Source organism: Carcharhinus amblyrhynchos, chromosome 23, assembly GCF_965287045.1.
Source record: "Carcharhinus amblyrhynchos chromosome 23, sCarAmb.v2.hapA, whole genome shotgun sequence".
In the NCBI taxonomy this organism is placed as follows: domain Eukaryota; kingdom Metazoa; phylum Chordata; class Chondrichthyes; order Carcharhiniformes; family Carcharhinidae; genus Carcharhinus; species Carcharhinus amblyrhynchos.
The window spans coordinates 20,033,928-20,056,888 of record NC_137346.1 but is presented as its reverse complement, the minus strand read 5'-3'; the positions used below and the strand labels follow the sequence as shown (position 1 = coordinate 20,056,888).

Sequence of the window (22,961 nt, the reverse complement as noted above, 5' to 3'; positions counted from 1 at the left end):
CTCTCTGGCTCTGGGTGTTACCAATAAATGATGTGGAGATGCCAGCATTGGACTGGGGTCAACACAGTAAGAAGTCTCACAACACCCAGGTTAAAGTCCAACAGGTTTATTTGGTAGCAAACGCCACTAGCTTCTGGGGCTTTTCCCCTTCGTCAGGTGAGTGGGGAGTTCTGATATTGATTTGTGATCAGAGCTCCCCACTCATCTGATGAAGGGGAAAAGCCCTGAAAGCTAGTGGCGTTTGCTACCAAATAAACCTGTTGGACTTTAACCTGGTGTTGTGAGACTTCTTACTATGTTACCAAGAAAGCCCAACAGGGAAAGCACAAGAAGAATGGGGAAAATGGTGCAGGAAATAAACTTGGGAGTGTTGTAATTACAGCCTCCGGCCAATGGTGGCACTGCACCATGTCTACTCTAGCCATCAACACCATGGCTGGAATTTTACTGCCTCGCTCACCCCGATTCTGGGACAGACGAGGCTCACAGAATGGAAATCTCCTCTGGCTTCGGGTGGGATTTTACCATCTCGCCCCATGACTCCCACCCAGCTTCTTGGGAAACGGGTTTAGACAAATTAAGCTCCATTGAAATTCAGGAATTTTACAGTAAGCAAAAACAAGGCTACGAATGTTGTATTAATTTCCAATGTGGGGTATCAAGGTTAGGTGTAGCCTTTAGGAGAAACAGATATAGACAAAAGCAAAATACTGTGGAAGCCGGATCCGAAACAAAAACAGAAAAAAGCTGGAAAATCTTAGCAGGTCTGACAGCATCTGTAGAGAGCGAGCCAACGTTTCAAGGCTGGATGACCATTCATCAGATTAAGATGTTAGGGCAAGTTTGTGCCAGAGAGTTCATGTGTGATTGGGCCCAGCATCATTATAGTTATGCTAGTACAGCTTTTCAGGATTTATATTCTGAGGAAAATAAGTTTATATGAATTAGGCTGTATCTCAGTTTGCAGGTGAACTGGTTGATCTGAAATGTCAAAGTATAAGGCTGTTTTTGGGAGGAATTAAATTGTGGTGCTATCACGGATCAAACCACACAAGTTCCAGCCATGTCCAACTTTCCTTGAATGGAAGTCTCAGTGAAGCCTGTAAGAAGTCAGGAAGCATCTCCTCCAGCTTTGCTCCAAGTCCAAACAGTGTGGGGTAAGATGGACAAAAGACTGAAGCAATCAGGGCAGGCCCTGGTGTGATAAAGAAGCTGCAAAGTGCTCAAGGTGGACAGTGGAGCTTTGTTGGAACGTACTTGGATGACGATGCTACAATTAGGCAGTATATTCTGAGTGGAAACTTGTGGTGGCCACGAGTACCTGTAATTTGAAGCTTGGGTTTGTGTATGTTATGTTTTAATTTCAATTGACAGAAAGGGCCTGAAGAGAACGAAATGTTTCAGGCAAGTAGAATTTTCTCATTCAAATGTCTTGTGATTGTCCATAAACATTGCTCCAAAAGAACAAACTTTACATATATATATCTAGAGAAGTACTGTGCAAGAAGAGCTTCAAAGTAGGTCTCGTGAACTTAAACATTGGGAACCTCTTGGGGCAGCACAGTGGTTAGCACTGCTACCTCACAGTGCTAGGGACCCAGATTAAATTTCAGCCTTGGGTGACTGTCTGTGCGGAGTTTGCACATTCTCCCCATGCCTGAGTGAGTTTCCTCTGGGTGCTCCAGTTTCCTCCCATAGTCCAAAAATGTTTAAGTTAGGTGGATTGGCCACGGTAATTTCTCCCTTCGTATCAGGGGGGTTAATGCGTAGGGACACAGGAATAGGGCCTGGATAGGATCATTGCTGGTGCAGGCTCAATGGACTAAATGGCCTCTTTCTGCACTAGGAAGCCTATGATTCTTCTGATTCCATGAAACTCTTTATTACAGGCGTGCATTGTGCCACAATCAAATCTGAGGCTGCTTAACTGGGTTCCATACTGGGAGGAGCTAACCTCCCAGGGGTCATATGGTCCATGTTCTGAAAGGGGCAGTATGCACACCAGCCTCCAACATACATAGATCACTAAGTTTAATGGAATTTGTTCACATTTACAACCAATATTCACACGATATACGCGAATGGTTCCAATGCTGCATATTTCTGATGAAATATAACTCTAAAGATCCTTTTTTTAAATCTGTACACTGTGGTCTATAATATTTCAGTAATTGCATGATATTGCGTGGTGTCATACAAAACTCAGATATAATCTAACACACAGCTAAGATACAGTACAAGATCAAATTCTTCAAAAGTATAGTTGAGTGTAGGGAAGATCCACAAATTGGAATCAAATGCTGATAGTGAAACAAGAAGTTATATTGCTACTCTATTACCATCTCTATTATCAATACCAACATTTATTTACTGATGATTTAATTGGAAAAATTAAATCTAAAAAAGCCCACGATCTAAAGTTAGCAACCAGCAGATAAACATTTTACTCGCCCAATCATTAAGTATGTTCAAGGATGAGATAGATTTTTAATCTGGAAGGGAATCACATGTTATGGGGAAAAGGCAGGAAAGTGAAGTTGACGATTATATCAGATCGCTCATGATCTCAATGGATGGCGAAGCAGACTCGATGGGCCTTCTGTTCCTATGTCGTAGAATTCCTACCATGCAAAAGAGGCCATTTGAACCTTCGAGTCTGCTCTGACTCTTTGACAGAGTGTCTTACCCAGACCACTTCGCTACGCCCTATCCCCATAAGCCCCTTGGCTAATGTATCTATCCTACACATCTTGGGATGCTAAGGGGCAATTTAGCACAGCCAATCCACTCAACCTGCACATCCTTGGAGTGTGGGAGGAAACCAGAGCACCCGGAGGAGGCCCATGCAGACACTGGAGAAACTCCACCCACCCGAGGCTGGAATTGAACCCGGGTCCCCGGCGCTGTGAGGCAGCAGTGCTAACCACTGTGCCATCATGCCGCTCTGTCACATGGTCTTTCCCCCACAATCATGGAATCCTACAGTGTAGAAAAGGGTCATTCAGCACATTTAATCTACGCTGGCCCTTTGAAAGAGATACCCAGTCAGTCTCACTCCCCCAGCTCTTTTCCCCATGGTTGGGCAATAATTTTCATCTTAAATATTAGTCCAATTCCCTTTTGGCCTCTCGAATGAACCTACTCCTCGATAATAGCATCACGGCAGACTTCATTAAAGATTATTTGCACAATAAATCATTCAAACAATAAATCAGCTGCCACTAATCTCAGGATAAGTACTTCCAATTTCTGGCACTTGGTGTTTCAATAGTCTGGATGTTTGTTTGAAATTGATTATAAATTCAGCTTTCACACGATGCATGCAAAAGTATGATGGAAAGATTCATGCATCTTTTAACTGAACCCACTCTGCTTTAAGTACAGAATACTGATTAGAATAACAGTATTTGTCTAAAATTGTATCTAACTTTGTCTAAAATTGTATCTAACTCCAGAAACATCATATTCATGGGCTAATCAACCATTACAAAAATGGCCCCAAACTCTTTGAGAGTTCCATGGAGAGGAGGTTGGCAAATTTCTTACCATAATTCTTTTGGCTGTGTGTGTGTGTGTGTGTGTGTGTGTGTGTGTGTGTGTGTGTGTGTGTGTGTGTGTGTGTGTGTGTGTGTGTGTGTGTGTGTGTGTCCAATATCCTTTAGGAAAGGAAATCTGCCCTCCTTACCTGGTCTGGCCTATATGTGGTTCCCGATCCACAGCAATGTGGTTGACTCTCAATTGCCCTCCGATGGTAACTAGGGATGGGCAATAAATGCTGGCCAGCTAGTAACACCCATGTCCAATGAATGAATTAAAAAAAATGATTGATTTCTTTACAATCGTGCACAAACATAGTTATCTAAAGTGAATCAAATTTTTGCTACACGAGGAATGATAGATCCTGGAGATAAAGCCTCTACTTTGGCCATATATCAGGTTTTGACTTGTGTGAAGCCGCAGGTAACCAGTGTTGATCACAAGGTTAGGGGGGTGGGTGGGAGGTGGGGGTACTGTTGTTACACCCTTTGGTCACGGTGCATTATCATTAGATATTTGGCACACGCACGAAGGTCAAAGACTCAGACAGTGTTTAAAAAGTGACTGTGTCACTGTACTCAAGAATATACAAGGTTATAAACTTGTAACACGTAGGGCACGATCTTACTGACTGTTCACGCCCCGCTGTCGTTGCAGCGAGCATGGAGGATCAGGCGCCCAGCCAAATCTCCGTTCACTGCAACGGGATGGGAAAATCCCTCCAGCATGAACACCGGCTGTAGGATTCTGGCCCTAGCCTTTTGCCATTGGTGCACATTGCTCTACATTTTGGTTTGCGATAAAAGAAATTGGTGGGTTTCTGATCAGAAAAGGAGAGAAATTAGTCAATCCTGAGGCACAGAGAGAGAGAGAGACCTGAAGAATAAGAATTTGACCTTTTCATGTTCATATTGTCCTTAGATTATTCTGCTCTTCATTATTTCAGTCACTTCTCCAGGGTGGGGTGAAAATATCTCATCAGTTATTGTCCACCCTTGGGCTTGCATTTTACAGAATTGAGGCCAGCACCTCACAAAATACAGAACAACAGATGGAAACGCTTCAATAAAGGCCAAAACACATCGCCACTTGACCAGTTTACGATCAGTCACTGTGTTATAGAACGTAGAACATTACAGCGTCGTACAGGCTCTTCGGCCCTCGATGTTGCGCCAACCTGTGAAACCAATCTAAAGTCCATCTAACCTACATTATTCCAATATCATCCGTATGTTTATCCAATGACCATTAAAGTGCCCTTCATGTTGGTGAGTCCACTACTGTTGCAGGCAGGGCATTCCATGCTCTTATTACTCTCTGAGTAAAGAACCTACCTCTGACATCTAGGTTGAGGTAATTAGCCTTTATAAGCCTCATTAATATATGATCAGAAGACACTGACCTGAAGTTCCACACCATATCCCTTGTAGACTATAATGGTGTAGACGCAATCCAGGTTGCTGTAGTACAGGTGACTGGGGTATTCTGGAGACTCGATATATCCCTCAAAGTCTGTGAAATTTAAACTGCAAGGAGCTGCAAAGGAAAACAGACAAAAGGATTAGCAATTGCAGAACAGAGCCTGGGTCTCCCTTGATCCCATTTCACTTCCTATTCTGCACAAAATTGACTCCTCGAAAGGGTTTATTGTACAGATCAATAAAGATCCTTTTGTCCCCATTGACTGCAGTCAAACTGCTGATGTGTGTGTCCCTGGCGGTGATGAATCAGTTTTCACATCGCTGGGTTGGGAACGGCGGCTTATTACCTCACACCCTTAAACACAGGGAGTCCCACAGGAAATTTCAACCCATCCAAAACATTATCAGATTGCGCAGAGCGTTTCCGCAGTTTGGCCTTCATCGCTTACAATCAATTATGAATGTCTTTCTTTTATTTTTGTAAATTTATTTGTTCACAGGATGTAGTTAGGTCAGGATTTTGAACTGGACAGTGAAGGAAAGGCAATATATTTCCAAGTCATTATGGCGAGTGGCTTGGAGGAATGTTGAAGGTGGTGGCGTTCCCATGTGTCTGCAGCCTTTGTCTTTCTAGATGGCAGTGGTGTGGGCTTGGAAGATGAGGCCGAATAACCCTTAGTGAGTTCCTGCAGTGCATTTTGTAGATGGTGCACACTGCTGCCATTCTGCATTGGTGGTAGAGGGAATCAATGTCTAAGGTGATCGATGGGGTTTCTAATATAAGTGGGCTGGATGGTGTCAAAATTTTTGAGTGTTATTGGAGCTTTTCCCAGGCAAGTGGAGAATATTCCATCACAACCCTGACTGGTGCCTTGCAGACAGTGGACAGACTTTGGGTGTCCCTGTTCCAAAGCACCAGGGACACTATAGAATTCTAGCCTCAGACCAGATCTTGTAGTTATTTAGCTGGTCCAGTTCAGTTTCTGGTCAATGGTAATCTGCAAGATCTTGTTAGTAGGGTTTTCAACAATGGTAATGCCATTGAATGTCATGGGAGAGATAGTTAGGATCTCTCTTATTGGAGATGGTCATTGCCTGGCATTTGTGTGGCATGAATTCTACTTGCTGCTTATCAGCCCAAGTCTGCATAACATGTTCAGGTCCTGTTGCATTTGGGCATGGACTGTTTATGTATCTGAGACGTCTTCCCCAACTCCTCACTGACTCCAGTTTTGCTAGAGATTCCTTGATGCCACACTTAGTCAAATGCTGCTCATTGTAGTCATTCTCACCTCACCTCTGGAGTTCAGCTCTTTCACCCATGGAGGTAATGTGGTGAGGAGCTGAGTGACCCTGGCAGAACCCAAACTGAGCGTCAGTGAGCAGGTTAAGTGCTGCTTGAAAGCACTTAGGACAACACCTTCCGTCATTTTGCTGATGATCGAGATGGACTGACAGAGCAATAATTGGTTGGGTTGGATTTGTCCTGCTTTTAGTGGTCAGGAATACCTGAGCAATTTTTCACATTGCTGGATAGACACCTGAGCTGTAGCTGTACTGAAACAGTTTGGCGGGACGTGACTAGTTCTGGAGCACAAGTCTATTGTCAGAATGTTGTCAGGATAAATAGCCTTTGCTGTATCCAGTGTCTTCAGCCATTTCATGATATCACATAGAATGAACTGAATTGGCTGGAGACTGGCATCTGTGACACAGGGGCCTTCAGCCAGAATACATTCTGCTCTCTTGCCACCGTCAGTGCATCTGCCAAGTTGTGTTCAGCACTAAGAACTACTGATTCAACAGGTGAAGGGAATGGCAGAGTGGGAGGGGGTGAGGGTGGGGGGAGGTTGGGATTTGCTGGTGGTAGGTGGTAATCAGCATGGAGGTTTCCTTGTCTGCGCTTGACCCAATGTCATGAGATGTGGGGTCGATATTGAGGACTCCTAAGGCAACTCCCTTCCAACTGTATACCACAGTGCCGTAGCCACCTCTGCTGGGTCTGGATATACCCTGGGCTGGTGATGGCAGTTTCAGGGACATTATCTGTAAGGCATGATTCCGTAAGTATGGCTGTGTCAGGCTGTTGCTTGACTAGTCTGTGAGTCAGTTCTCCCAGTTTTGGCTTAAGCCCCCAGATGTTAGTAAAGAGATCTTTGTCAGGTCAACACAGTTGGGTGTAACATTGTTGTTCCCACTGCCTAGCTCAATACCAGGCTGTCCATCTGGTTTCATTTCCTATTGACTTTTCAGTAACTGATTGCTGAATGGATTGCTAGGCCAATTCAGAGGGCATTTATGAGCTAACTACATTGCTATGGGTCTGGAACCACAGTTGGGCCAGACGAGGTAAGGATGGCAGATTTCCTTCCCTGAAGGACATTTGTGAACAAGATTTCTTTTAAAGCCAATCAATGCAAGTTTCGTGGTCATCATCACTGAGACTAGCTTTCAATTCCAGATTGATTCATTGAATTTGGATTCCACCAGCTGCCATGGTGAGATTTGAACCCATGACCCCAGAACATATGCTCTGGGCCTCTAGATTACCAGTCCAAAGTGCAACCAAAGCATTCGAGCAGAAGGACAATTTAGGGTGTGGGCATTCTTCATACAGACACATAGTAAATTTAATTCACTGTCAGTGCAACATTGAGTCTGTTCTAAGTTCACTAATTATAAGATTCCAAAGTTTTCTCAATTAGTAACCTGTTCCTTTAGATTGGAAAAGTGTGTGTAATTCTAATCATCGGTCAGTTAATCCAATATCTATTGGGTGGGATTGCCCATGTATCCTGCTGAAAAAAAGTGGGAGAATGGCCTTGAGAATCAGCCATGATTGAATAGTGGAGCGGACTCAATGGGCCAATGGCCTAACTCTGCTCCAATATCTTATGCACTTAAAACCAGAGGGCGGCTCGCCATTGGCCAGTGGCTGGATCTTCTGGTCTCGCTGTTGTCAGTGGGGCTTCCCGTTGAATGCACTGGGAAACCACAGCGGGGGGTGCGTCCTGTGGTGAGGGATGCACCGTTGGCAGGACTGGAAGATCCCATCAGCATGAGTGGCCCAAAAATCCCATCCGTCGTTGGAAAATTTGACTTTAATTAAGGACTAAAAACTCCTCGAAAATTTTCCACTGATTTGAGAAAATCAACATGGATTTCTGAAATCTGGGCCTTGCCGGATGTGTCTGACTGATTATTTTTGAAGAGATGACAGCTTGTATAAAGAGGGAACTTTAATAATTGTTATTTGTGTGGATCTCCATAAGGCATGCGAGAAACTTTCTTCATAAGCGCTGCTCATGGCACTGAAGGCAAGTTACTGATCTGGTTCAGAACTTGGCTGAAGAAGAACCAAAACTCAGATGCTGGGTGCCATGTCACCCAACGCTCCCCTGATTAAAAGGTCAGTCAGAAGCCCATTCACTAAAATGCCAGCTGCTCCGCAGTCATTTTACACTGGGAATGGTGTTTATTGGCTCAGGATGTGACTTCTGCCCCCTGCTGGGGAGGAAGAAACAGCGAGCTGCCAGCCAGATTGGCCAGCAGCTCCAGAGTCCTAGCAGACTACAGTCAGTCCTTGAAGAAGAGATGGCTGTGGAAGCTGGATTTCAGGTAAGCCTATTGTCTCGTCCAAGTGCACGCTTGAGCTTTTTCTTCCCTCTTGATGTTCAAGTACTTTAATTTAACTTTATTTATTAGTGTCACAAGTAGGCTTATAGTAACACTGCAATGAAATTACTGTGAAAATCCCCGAGTTGCCACACTCTGGTGCCTGTTCGGGTACACTGAGGGAGAATTTAGCATGGCCAATGCACCTAACCAGCACGTCTTTCAGACTATGGGAGGAAACCGGAGCACACGAAGGGAACCCACACAGACACGGGGAGAACATGCAAACCCCACACAGATAGTGTCCCAACTGGAAATCGAACCCAGGCCCCTGGCGCTGTGCAAACCACTGTGGCAGTGCTAACTACTGTGCCACCAGGGCACCCCTGAACATAGAGCACTGATCACAAGTGGAGTCCCTCCACAACTCTCATGGACACCCCATTTCACCTTATTAACAATTTCAGAGGCCACTCAGGCATTCCCAGGTGATATGGGGTGGGTAGAAGGGTATTACATCAGTATCTCATTTCCTTCTGCTACCAGCATTCTAAAACAGTCATAAGTTGGCAGCCTGTTTTTAATGTGTCCTGGCAATGCTTATTCAACCTCAGGTATGTGTGCCGCCCATCATTTTCTTTTCAGTCCTCACATAAGTCAAAGAGCTTTCCTTCTGAGATAGGAACATAGAATCCTACAGTGCAGGAGGAGGCCATTTGGCCCATTGAGTCTGCACTGCCCACAATCCCACCCAGGCCCATACATTTACCCTAGCTAGACCCCCCCGACATGAACAGGCAATTTAGCGTGGCCAATGCATCTACCCAGCACATCTTTGGAAGTGTGAGAAGAAACCGGAACACCCAGAGGAAACCCACACACACACACACGAGGAGAATGCCCAAACTCCACACAGATGGTGACCCAAGCCAGGAATCGAACCCGGGTCCCTGGCGTTGTGAGGCAGCAGCGCTAACTGCTGTGCCGTCCCGGAGATAGGCTAGCTCGAGTGTCTCCAGCATTGAAAGCCATCTCTCCATTCACGTTATCTGTGTGCCCTCTCCTTCCCGAGTGCCTGAATCCCTGCAAGTTACAGATCACCACGAGTTACATTTGCCTCTGTGGCTATGAGGACAGCAAAGGGGTCATGTGGGTATCAGTATCATTTTTTTCTTCTGACACTAAATGTTCATTGACGGTTGGAGGTTTTAAATAAATACCAGTTTTAATTATAAAATGCAGAATATATATTGTAGCTGGTGTACATAAAAGCAGGAATTCTACTGGATTTAATTAAAAAATGCAAGATAACTTTGCTCTTATTACCTGAAGGTCACCCACTACAGCACCGAATGTGCATCTCCACACTAAAACTATTAGTAGTTAGTGTGATGAGCATTTATTTTAAGTTATTTATTTGTGAACTCGGACTTTAGTCAAAAGCTTTTAAAGAATCTAATATACCATCGCTATCGTGGGTCATGAAAGAAGTCCATATTGTGATTCTTTTGAAGAGTCTTGGGTTCGCATCTCCAAATTAGTTGATTAAGGGCACAGTGGCACAGTAATTTTGTTATTGGACTAGTAATCCAGAGACCTATGGTCACCAGGTCTGAGGTTGGGAGCTGAATTCCCACCATGGCACCTGTGATTAAATTCATAGGGCGGCATTTTCCAGCTGCGCTTGTCCCAAAACCGGAAAATCCCGCCCAAGGTCAGTGGACCTTTCCAAGGGTCGTCCTTTGCCCGCTACGATTCCCGTGGTGGGCGGAATGGGAAAATTCACCCCATAGAGTCCTAGAGGTCTCCAGCACACAATAAGGCCTTTTGGCCCCTCGTGTCTGTGCCAGTCAAACCACCTCACCATTCTAATCTCATTTTCCAGCACTTGGCCCTTAGCCTTGGCATCACAAGTGAACACCTGAGTATTCCCTTAATGATATGAAGGTCCCTGCCTCCATCACCCTTTCATGCAGTGAGTTCCAGACTCCCACCACTTTCAGGGTGAAAGAGTTTTTCTTCACATTCCCTTTAAACTTCTTGCCCCTTCCCTTAAATCTCTGCTAACTTGTCACTGATCCATCCACCAAGAGGAAAATTATCTTCCTGTCTATTCTATCTATGCCCCTCATAATTTTGTACGTCTCAATCATGTCCCCCCTGCTCCAAGGAAAACAACCCCAGTCTATCCAATCTCCCTTCATAACTGAAACTCTCCAATGCAGGCAACATCCTGGTAAATCTCCTCTGCACCCTTTCTGGTGTTATCACATTCCTCCTATAATGTGGGTTCTAGAACTGCACCGACAATCCCCGAGCTGTGGCCTCACCAGTGTTTAATACAGTTCCAGCATTTCAATCAATTGAAGTTGGTTAGAAAGCTGGAGCAAGGTGCAGAATTATGATTACAGTGTGTATTCAATCCCTTCACCAGCTTTGGTCATTCAGAGAGATCTGCCTCCTTGTCTGGTCCCACGTTTGATCATAGAATCCTACAGTGCAGAAGGAGGCCATTCGGCCCATCGAGCCTGCACCGACCACAGTCCCATTCAGGCCCTATCCCCATAACCCATGCATTTATACTAGCTACTCTCCCTGACACTAAGGGGCAATTTAACACAGTCAATCCACCTAACCCGCACATCTTTGGACAAAATTGATACACTGAGGGAGAATTTAGCATGACTGACGCACCTAACCAATCTTTTGGACTGTGGGAGGAAAAAGGAGCACCCAGAGGAAACCCACGCAGACACAGGGAGAATGTGAAAACTTCACACAGACAGTAGCCCAAGACGGGAATCGAACTCAGGCCCTTGGTGCTGTGAGGCAGCAGTGCTAATCACAATGCCACTGTGTCACCCCACATGGAGTGCTGTCCTTCAAGCTATACAGATATTTGTCTCTCTGTAATGGAGAGAGACTCCTATGGTCCTTCACAGATTATGGACAGAATTTTCCTGTCCTGCCCGCCATGGGAATTGTAGCAGGCGGAACATGGACCATGCAAAGGACCATTGACCTCAGGCATGATTTTCCAGTCCTGGGGCGAGTGTGGCTGGAAAATCCCGCCCTATGGGTAATTACCTTGATTTGATTTGATTTATTATTGTCACATGTATCGGGATAAAGTGAAAAGTATTGTTTCTTGTGCTGCATATAGACAAGGCATACTGTTCACAGAGTATAGGGGAGGGTGCAGAATATAGTGTTACAGTCATAGCTAGGGTGTAGAGAAAGATCAACTTAATATATGGTGGTTCTATCAAAAGTCTGATGGCAGCAGGGAAAAAGCTGTTCTTGAGTCGGTTGGTACGTGATCTCAAATTTTTGTATCTTTTTCTCAATGGAAGCAGGTGGAAGAGAGTATGTCCAGGGTGCATGGGGTCCTTGATCATGCTAGCTGCTTTCCTGAGGCAGCAGGAAGTGTAGACGGAGTCAATGGATGGGAGGTTGGTTTGCGTGATGGACTGGGCTACATTCCCAACTCTTCTTAGTCAATCAGATAAATCTGGAATAACATGCTAGAGTCAGCAATGGCACCCATGAAATTGTTGGATCATTGTAAAAATGCAAATAGTTCAACAATAATGTTCTTTAGGGAAGGAAACCTACTGACCTTACATTTTCTTTTATTCATTCATGGCTAACCAGCATTTATTGCCCATCCCTCGTTACCCCTGGAGGGCAATTGAGAGTCAACCACATTGCTGTGGCTTTGGAGTTCCACGTGGGCCAGACCAGATAAGGACAGCAGATTTCCTTCCCTAAAGGACATTAGTGAATCAGATGGGTTTTTCCGACTGATAACAATGGTTATCACTAGATTCTTAATTCTAGACTATTAAAAATTGAATTCAAATTTCACCATCTGCCGTGGTGGGATTTGAACCCGGGTCCTCAGAAAATTAGCTGAGTTTCTGGATTAAAAGTCTTGCGACAATACCACTAGGCCAATGCCTCCCCTCACCTGTTCTATATGTGACTCCAGACTCTCGGTATAGTACACTGAAGGATTGAAAACCGTGTCAAATTCTCAAGTTATGTGCTTGATATTGAATGCAGAAAGTAAATATCACATGTATTTCAATTGTACTGAGACACCTCAGAGTGCAACATGCTCAGTGGAGAAAAGCTGAATTTTACAGCACTTTCTATTTGAAATGTTTTGTCATGTACTTTTACAGATTTTATGAATACGGTATATCTTTGGGAGAAAAAAAGACTCCAAATCCACAGCAATAAGACTACACGATGTAGAATTGGAAGTAGGCCATTCAGCCCATCAAGTCTTTCCTATTATTCAATGAGATTGTGACTGATCTGATATGATAATCCTCAACTCCACCTTCCCGCCCTATCCCCATGACCCTTGACTCCCTTCCTGATTAAAAATCTGCCTGAACATACTTAATGACCCAGCTTCTGTGGTAAATAATTCCACAGATTCACTGCCCTCTGAAGAAGAAATTCCACCTTACCTCGATCAAAAATGGATGATCCCTTATGCTAAGATTGTGCCCTCTGGTCCCAGACTCTGCCACTAGGGGGAAAACAACCTATCTGCATCTACACTGCCCCGAGAATCCTATACATCTCAGTAAGGTTGCCTCTCATTCTTCTAAAGTCCATTGAGTACGGCCGTAATGTGGCTGACTTTTAACCACCTAGTGAAATGGCCTAGTAAGTCACCAGGGCATCATCTTCTCAATTGCAATCTGCAATGGGCAATAAATGCTGATCTTTCCATCAATACCCACATTCTGTGAAAGAATAAATAGAAAAGTGAGGTATTCAGTTTATCATGTGTTTTAATTATATGTTCATCTAGTACAGAGGCTTTGCTTTTATTCATTATTAACCCTGCGTTACAGCTTCAGTGCACTATATTCAATGAAATATATGTGTGGCAAGGGGCAGGGAGTCACACATGAACAGCATCCTTATTATTTCACAACATTAAAAGCCTTTGGAACAGCTGGAGAAGTTGCATGAATCACAATTTGCAAAAGCTGAACAGCAGGTCACAAACACCGGGGACCATATTAAACGTTCAGGGAAATATACTTAAACAAATGGAAATAATTCCTTCAAAAGGAGCTCCCATTTTATTGCTTATGTTGTTTACTGGGGTTTAGGGATGGAGAACGACCACAAAATATGCTGTGAGATATTGTCCCGTTTTATAGGAAGACCTTTGATTTTTTTCTGGGGCTTTGAGAGTGCAATGAGGGCACTTATCTACTGATCGTTCCTGTACATGGGCATATTTTTAAATTGTACTGAATTACATTTTAATTAATTTGCTAGACAGTGATTAAATCTGTTTTTTTTGCCTCCAGCAGAAGCCATGGCTTACTCGAGTAGACAAAATCCCATGACATCCACAGTCATAGAATCTTAAAGTCATGGGCTCTTCAGCCCAACTTGTCCATGCTGCCCTTTTGTTTAACCACTAAACTAGTCCCATTTGCCCGTGTTTGGCCCGTACACTGTGTTCAGATCTTGTGAGTAAGTGCTCTGAGATGGCCCAAGGTTTAAAGTTATTTATTAGTGTCATAAGATTAACTCTGCAATGAAGTTACTGTGAAAATCCCCTAAATTCCTCTTCTTTGAAGATCGTCATTACCTGGCACACGTGCAATAGAAATGTTATTTGCCGCTTGTCAGCCCAAGACTACATATTTCCCAGCTACCTTTCATAGAACCATAGAAACCCTACAGTGCAGGAGGCCATTCAGCCCATCCAGTCTGCACCAACAACAATCCAACCAGGCCCTATCCCCGAAATCCTACATATTTACCCTGCTAATCCCTCTCACCTACACATCCAGGGACACTAAGGAGTAATTTAGCATGGCCAATCAACCTAACCTGCACATCTTTGGACTGTGGGAGGAAACCGGAGCACCCGGAGGAAACCCATGCAGACACAGGGAGAATGTGCAAACTCCACACAGACAGTGACTCAAGCTAGGAATCAAACCCAGCTCTCTGGAGCTGTGTTGGACATGAACTGTTTCAGGGGTCGTAAATGGTGCTGAAAATTGTGCAATCATTAGTAAACATCCCCGCTTCTGATCTTATAAGTTCATAAGATGTAGGAGCAGAATTAGGCCATTCAGCCCATCGAATCTGCTCTGCCATTTGATCATTGCTGATATGCTCCTCATTCCCATTTTCCTGCCTTCTCCCCATAACCCTCCACCCCATTACCAAATAAAAACTCCTCCTTAAATTTACTCACTGTCCCATGTCTTATGATGGAAGGAAGATCATTGAAGAAACAGTTGGAGATGGTTGGACTGAGGACACTACACTAAGGTACTCCTGCAGTGATGCCCTAGAGTTGAGAAGATTGATTTCCAACAACCATGACCATCTTCCTTTGTGCCAGGTCCGACTTTGACTAGCAGAGAATTTTTAATCGAACCTACTTTGGTCACACATCAAAATGGTGAGTTGAAAGCTGTCCGAATTAACTGAAGAAAAATCTTATTGATATATTTGCTTGACAAACTGGCCAAATTAACAGAATATTCTGGGAATTATTCCAGGAATTCCATCAAAATGGACAATTGAATCGGTCAGAATTGAGCCACTCCAAATATCATTTTGTTCAGCGGGTTTAAACCCACAAAGTAGCTTTTGTCCCCAAGCACAGTTCAAACCAGTTTTATAGTGAATTACACGTCCAACTTGGGCAGATTCGAATCTTTGCACTGGGAACTTCTGAAAATGCAAATGAGGACAGAATCACACACTGATCCCACACAAATGGCATCATACGTGTACCGTGTGTGCTAAAGGAACATTTTTTTTTGGTACCCTTGTACTGGAGAAAAATGTATGAAAAACAATAACCCCGTTCTGAAAATCCAAATAGAATGGAATTGCTTGAAATTGGATTTTTCTGTCTTTATGTAATTCCCTCAGGGTCTGTTGTGGAGATTGATTGCTGCGGTTAGGCAACAACTCGCAGTATCACTGTATCGTGTGATAGAAAGCAATCTCGGCAAACCTTGACCTTTTTTTCATCAAGCATTTCACATGTTCCCGAATTCAAGGCGATTGGGCTAGCCAACCTGGCTTGTAATTTATTCTTGGTCAGTCAAAAAATGAGCTCTTTGGTGCCAAATTACACCAACTTGAACTGAGACCTGATTGAGGGATACAATGACCAACTGATATTCAGCGCTATGGCACTACCTACATTTTAGTAGACCTTCTTGTAGTACAGTGGTTTTATTAGAATAGTAACAACAGTCCTGTATTTTTATCTTGTAATTTGGTAGCAGTACTGATGATCCAAGCAACTTCCCCAGCAAATAGGATAGGTTGGTGTGGCTAGATTCAGATCACTTGTAGGGACCCTGACTTGCCGTTGACTTTGACATTCAACAGTCAGATCGAGGACGGGGCATGGAAGGCTTTGACAAAGGGTCATCTGGACTCGAAAAGTCTTTTCCCTCCTTACAGATGTTGCCAGACCTGCTGGGATTTTCCAGCATTTTCTCTTTTGGCATGGAAGGCTGTTGGGTAAGAACGGCATCACAGTGGTTAGCACTGCTGCCTCACAACGCCAGGGACCTGGGTTCAATTCCAGCCTTGGGTCACTGTCTGTGTGGAGATGGCACATCCTCCACGTTTCTGCGTGGGTTTTATTCGGTACTCTGGTTTCTTCCCACACTCCAAAGATGTGCGGGTTAGGTATATTGGCCGTGCTAAACTTCCCTTTAGTGTCCACAGATCTGCAGGTTAGGAGATTTAGCAGGGTAAATACATGGGGCTTTGGGGATAGGGCCTGGGTGGGACGCTCTGTCTAAAAGTTGGTATAGACTCAATGGGCCAAATGGCCTCCTTCCACACTGTAGGTATCCTATTCTATAAACAAAACTGATGCAAAGAAACACCCTACTGCAATACTCTAATCCTCCCCTTGTAAAAAAGCTAATTCAGTACCTGGTGTCTGGACAGTTGTAATTATAGTTGTGGTAATGATGGTCGTAGTCGTAGTTTCCTCATCTATCTCGCTAGCTGCTGATGTGACGGTTGGTTCCACAGCAACGTTATCATGTCGCTCAGAACTTGGTCCTCGCATTTGATGCTTGCCTGCTCCAACTGTTGTGGTAACGGCTGTCGGAGTATCGCTGGTCACCACAGTAGCTGCCCCTTGGTGGCCGAAGTGATGAAAGACATTGGAATCGCTCTGAGGGGCTCCTGTTGTAATGGAGGGGCTATCGGGTTCAGTCTGAACAAATGCAGTATTGCTATTTTGGAATGTGGTGCCTGGAATCTCAGGTGTCGCTGTGCTCATGACAGGCGTTGTTAGAGAGTCTGTGGTGGTGGCCATTCGCACCATCGGAGGGGTTTCTCCTCCTTGTGTTGTACCAGCATTGTCAGCCAAAGGAGCAGCATCGGTCGCCAAAGAAGCAGTCATGCCCACAGTTGTCATTGGAGAGGTTGAAGCCATTGTAGTGGTGGTAATGTCAGAAAAACCTGGAGTGTCACTGGTGACTACCTGGTTAACCAAGGGATCCTGAGGTTTCTGTGACTGGGTAGCAGGCAAGGTAGGACCGATTCTCATCCCCATTTTACTGGTAAAAAATGGTTCCTGACCAAGGAAATCTTTCTTCAGCAAAGACTCATGTATGATTTCTTCAAGCAATGGGTGATGGTTGTTGATGTTGACACTAGGCGTTGTACTGACAAAGTGAAATTCAGCCTCTGGATCAGTGGTTGTAGCAGTTGTCCATCCAATTTCTGTCTCGCCATTGCTCTTTCCTTTCCCACTTACGATATTCAGATCTTTGGGCAGGTCTATAAAAGCAAAACAACAAGAACATGAGGATCATGAGGAGGAATACAGGTTTGACTTCAGAACAACAGTGACTGTATTTAGACCGTCAGACCATAAGATATAGAAGCAGAATTAGGCCATTCAGCCCATCGAGCCTGCTCTGCCATTCAATCATAGTTTCTCAATCCCATTCTCCCACCTTTTCCCCATAGCCATTGATCCCCTTACCAATCAAGAACCTATATATCTCTGTCTTAAACACACTCGTTGACCTGGTCTTCACAGCTTTCTGTGGCGATGAATTCCACAAATTCACCACCCTGGGGCTGAAGAAATTCCCCCACACCTTGGTTCTGAAGAGTCATCCCTTTACTCTGAGGCTATGCCCTCAAATCCTGGTCTCTCCTACTAACGAAAGCATCTTTCCCACATCCACCCTATCCAGGCCTTTCAGTATTTCGTAAGTTTCACTGAGATCACTCCTCATCCTTCTAAACTTCCGAGCATAATTCATTGGCTGAATATAAATACAAATTCCAACTCCTCTTTATCAACCTACCATACATCAAAATTTATTCCTTCGGGTTCCTGTGCTGAAATAAGTAGCAATGCAAATACTTCTATGCAGCTCAATCCCCCTTCTGACAGTTATCGCTCTAACTCAACTGAAATCACATCATTCTGTAAATACATTTGACATGATAGGAACAGGTTTTTCTGATTTAATCCTTTGGGGATTCCAATATCACTGGCACATGGCTCTGATCAATGTCATTATGGCCAGCATTTTACCATTCCGCCTGCCACGGGAATCGGAGTGGGCGAGGAGGCAACCGATGGAATGGTCTGTGGGATTTTACGGTTTCGGGACAAACGAAGCTGTAAAATTCCGCCCAATGCGTCGTAACTAATAATTAATAGTCCAATTTCAGATTCATAACATCGTTACAGGCGTATATTAAAACTAAAACATTATTTAAAATTCATGCGCTGCGTAGCATAGTTGACTAAAGCGTTCTCTTTTCAAAACGGGGTATTTTTCACCTTGATGGATGTTACAGTTCCCAAGTTAATCTTCACATCTACTGGAAACCCAATTCATGTTGTAAGCAATCATGCTACAATTAGAATGCTGCACTCATAATTCTTGATTGCAAAAAGCGAGGATCATGCCCTGGTAGCAATATGGTGAATGAATATATTCAGGTTCATGTTCCTGCCTGCAGTTCCTGTATTAAATGTGGACTTAAAACCATACGTGCAACATTTCCACAAAACTCCTTTCTTCCGCAATTTCCACAGCTTTTCCAAATATCACAGTAGACCTGTTTTTATTTTTAAAATTCTGTTGCTAATTTTTTTAAGTTTATTTATTATTGTTACAACTATGTTTACATTCACACTGCAATGAAGTTATTGTGAATGTCCCTTAGTCGCCACACTCCGGCGCCTGTTCGGGTACACTGAGGGAGAATTTAGCATGGCCAATGCATCTAACCAGCATGTCCCTCGCTCTGTGGGAGGAAACCGGAGCACCCTAAGGAAATCCACACGGACGCGGGGAGAACGTGCAGACTCCGCACAGACACTGACTCAAGGCTGGGAATTGAACCCAAGTCCCTGGTGCTGGGAGGCAGCAGTGCTAACCACTGTTATTTAGAGTCCTTCAGCTAACTTTTAACTCATTTAGCCAGTACCCAGAATTTCAACTGAATTCTGCTGCCAGAAATATACTCATCAATCCAGCTTGTTCTAAACTTTGAAACTAAACTCTTCAAACAGTGAACCACCTTTGGAAACCTGCTCACCCCTATAATTGTCAATTCATAGAATCATAGAACGCTACAGTGCAGAAAGAGGCCCTTTGGCCCATCGAGTCTGCACCGACCATAATCCTACCCAGGCCCTACACCCATATCCCTACATATTTTACCCTCTAACCTACGCATCCCAGGACACTAAGGGACAATTTCAGCATGGCCAATCAACCTAACCTGCACATCTTTGGACTGTGGGAGGAAACCGGAGCACCCAGAGGAAACCCACACAGACATGAGGAGAATGTGCAAACTCCACTCAGACAGTGACCCGAGCTGGGAATTGAACCCAGGTCCCTGGAGCTGTGAAGCAGCCGTGCTAACCACTGTGCTACCGTGCCGCCCATGAAAAAAATTCTTTTTTCTTTTCTCCATTGTTCATCTCCCAGCAACCTTCATTTACTGGAAGCCAATGGTTGTTACCGATAGTCAGATCTGAGTTCTTAAAGGGACCACCACCCTACACAATATATAGTACTATATTATATAGTAGCCACATTTGTACATACCACATCTTGAGTATTATGTACAGTCTTGGTCTCCTTATTTAAGAAAAGTTATGCAGCTCAGAGAAGGTTCACTGATACCTGGGATAGAGGAGTGGGGGGGTGGCCTGGGAGGGGGGGGGGGGAGGTGGGAGGTGTGCTATCTTATGAGGAATGTTGGACAGGCTGAGATTGAATCCATTTGAGTTCAGAAGATTGAGAGGTGATCTGATTGAAACATACATGATCCCAGGAGGGAACTTGACAGGGTCGATGCTGAGAGGGTGTTTCCCCTTGGGGGGGACAGACTAGAACCAGGGGGCCTAATTTAAAAATAATGGGTCTCCCATTTAAAACAGAGACGAGGAGAAGTTCTTTCTCTCCGAGAGTCATGAGTTTTTAGAACTCTTTCCCAGAGAGCAGTCAGGATAAGATCACTGAATATTTTAAGGCAGAGACAGATTATTGACTAACAAAGGGCGTCATGGTATCAATGTGAAGTTAAGGTCACAATTAGATCTATTGTTATGTTGAATAGCAGAGCAGGCTTGCTGCACCAAATAGCCAGCCCCTGCTCCTAATTCATATGTATCTTTGTATAGATTTATTCTTCAAAAGTCCATGGGACATGGATTATGTTAAATTCTTTACCACTGAGGAGCATCCGCAAAGAACTCACTCCACAGGCAGGCATCAGGGATCACAGATATTTATTGTAGGCCCTATTCGCTCCACACTCCAAATGACAACTACCCTCTCGGGGTGACTCCTGGGCAGATCATCTCACACCTAGGGTCACCTGACCCATTCCCTTAAAGGGTCTACGCTCTCAACATACATAACAGATCAGGCATGCTAAATTGCCCCGTGCAATCCGAAGATGTGTAGGTTAGGTAGATTGACCATGGTAAATGCATGGGGTTACAGGGCTAGGGCAGAGGAGAGGGCTCTGGGCAGAATGCTCTTTCAGAGAGTCGGTGTAGATTCAATGGGCCAAATGGCCTCTTTCTGCACTGCAGGAATTCTATGATTCTATGAATCCATAACTTGCAAAGTATTTAAAGCAGAGAAATAATTTGACCCAGCAGGGACATGTTGGTGTTTATGCCCCTAACAAACCACTTCCCATTTGGGCCTTCTGATCTAACTCCATCAAGAAACCTTTTATTATTTTCTCCTCAATATACTTTACTAGCATCACTATAAATGTAACTTTGACGGTTGCCTCAACCACCCCATGTAAGAGCAAGTCCCTCATTCCAATTATTCCCTGGATGAAGGCACTCCTACTGAATTGCTGATTGGATTTATTCTTTGACTGAATAATTAGAGGCTCAGTTTAAATTCTCATTCCAAGTGGCTTATGATGGCATCATTGCAACATCCCTCTAGAGTTCCGATAAAATGCCAGCCTGGATCCTCAATCCCAAATGGGGTAGAGGTAACAGAGGAATCCAAGAGCACGGATGCATGAATCACTAAAAGTAGTTGTAGTTTAATAAGGCTTTAAAATAAATGAAGCACTGCGGTTCACTGCGAAAGAAATGCAATTGAAAAAACAGCGAATGAGAGTGATAAGAAGTACCATAACTTAATTTATTCCAATGACAATTCCTGGTTACACTCCATTTGGGTGTTAGCTATTAGGACAAGTTACACAACACTCCAGCCCAAGTGTACATTTATAATCTCAGGTTGTTCTTACCTGTAAAACACAACAATGCTCATAGTAAAATGATAAAACATGGCGACTAAAGAAATAAGCCATGGTTGACAACCAGTTAATGGGGGTGGCGGCAGCACAGTGGTTAGCACTGCTGCCTCACAGCACCAAGGACCCAGGTTCGATTCCTGGCTTGGGTCACTGTCTGTGCAGAATCTGCATGTTCTCCCCGTATCTGCACGTGTTTTCTCCAGATGCTCTGGTTTCCTTCCACAGTCCAAAGAATGCACAGGTTAGGTGCATTGGCCGTGCTAAATTCTCCCTCAGTATACCTGAACAGGCGCTGGAATGTGGCGACTAGGGGATTTTCACAGTAACTTCCTTGCAGTGTTGATGTAAGCTTACTTGTGACAATAATAAGTCAATAACTTAAAACAGAACAAGGCTTTCCAAAACACATTAATGATGAAGTTTTGAACAATGTACAGTCTCATCCTATTAAAGTGTCGTTATTTACTTTGAGTTGATGGATGATTTTTATGGTCAGCAATGAATTCAATGGGAAAATAGGGAAAAATGTCTTTAGTCAGAAAAAGTTAGAAAATGCGCCTTTTTACCATGGAAATTGTCATGGATAATAGCTTAGATGCTTTCAAAACAGGCTCAATGGGCCAAATAGCCCCCGTCTGTACTGCAGGGATTCTATAATTCTATGAAAAAGGAACTAGATGTCTAGAAAGGGGATAGGAATATATGCTGGAATGTTGAGATAAAGCAGATGGGAATGGGAGGAGACCTGAGTGGAATATAAACACCATAGGGTGGTTTGGTCAATTGTTATTTCTTTAATCATTCATGGGATATGGCATGGCTCAGCATTAATTGCCCACTTTTAATTCCTCTTTCAACCCAATCACAAACTCCATCAAGTCTGTGCTGACTGTAATCCCGCACAGGCCCTATCCCGATATCCCCATACATTTACCCTGCTAATCCTCCTCTCACTAGAGTTAATTTAGCACGGTCAGTCAACCTAACCCACATATCTTTGAACTGTGGGAGGAAATTGGAGCGCCCGGAGGAAACCCACACAGACACGGGGAAAAAAAAATGCAAACTCCACACAGACAGTGACCCGCACTGAACCTGGGTCCCTGGTGCTGTGGGACAGCAGTGCTAACTACTGTGCTGCCATGTAATATTTGCACCAATAAGCGAATATAACCGTTGTGTAAAATGTTGACGATGTCATCACTGCTAAGGTTTATCATTTTAGTTAACTGGAAACAGCCAATGGGCAGCAATATAAGATCAGCCCCTCGGTCTAACTGCAAGATTAAAATCCAGATCTCATGCTGTCACACCAAATGTTATCAGCGCAGGTGCAGATAGGTTTACTTTTTATGTGGAATTTCCCAACTTGGAATGATTGACGTGCTATCAATTACTTCAAAACTGCGGCCATTAAACTGTACTTAATCGATTGATATGAATGTTCCAGGAGTCTTCGCTCTTCTTGTGTTGCAAAAGGTCACACTTGTTACACAAGGATGCTAAAAGGGTAAAATGTCACACTGAAAATGTCTAATTGCATAATTCAATGATTAAAATGTAAGGCATCTA

The 22,961-nt window shown here is 43.9% G+C and overlaps 1 protein-coding gene across 2 annotated transcripts in view; it reads right to left on the bottom strand.

The window, feature by feature from the left end:
- Nucleotides 1-22,961, bottom strand: part of sez6b (seizure related 6 homolog b) — an 854,076-nt gene that overhangs the window by 443,394 nt on the left and 387,721 nt on the right. For both annotated transcript variants that reach the window (XM_080210324.1, XM_080210323.1), the window contains exons 2-3: nt 16,536-17,393; nt 4,940-5,073 (exon numbers count right to left, since the gene is read on the bottom strand). In XM_080210324.1, the coding sequence (XP_080066450.1) occupies nt 4,940-5,073; nt 16,536-17,393 (992 nt within the window). The remainder of the gene's footprint in view (nt 1-4,939; nt 5,074-16,535; nt 17,394-22,961) is intronic.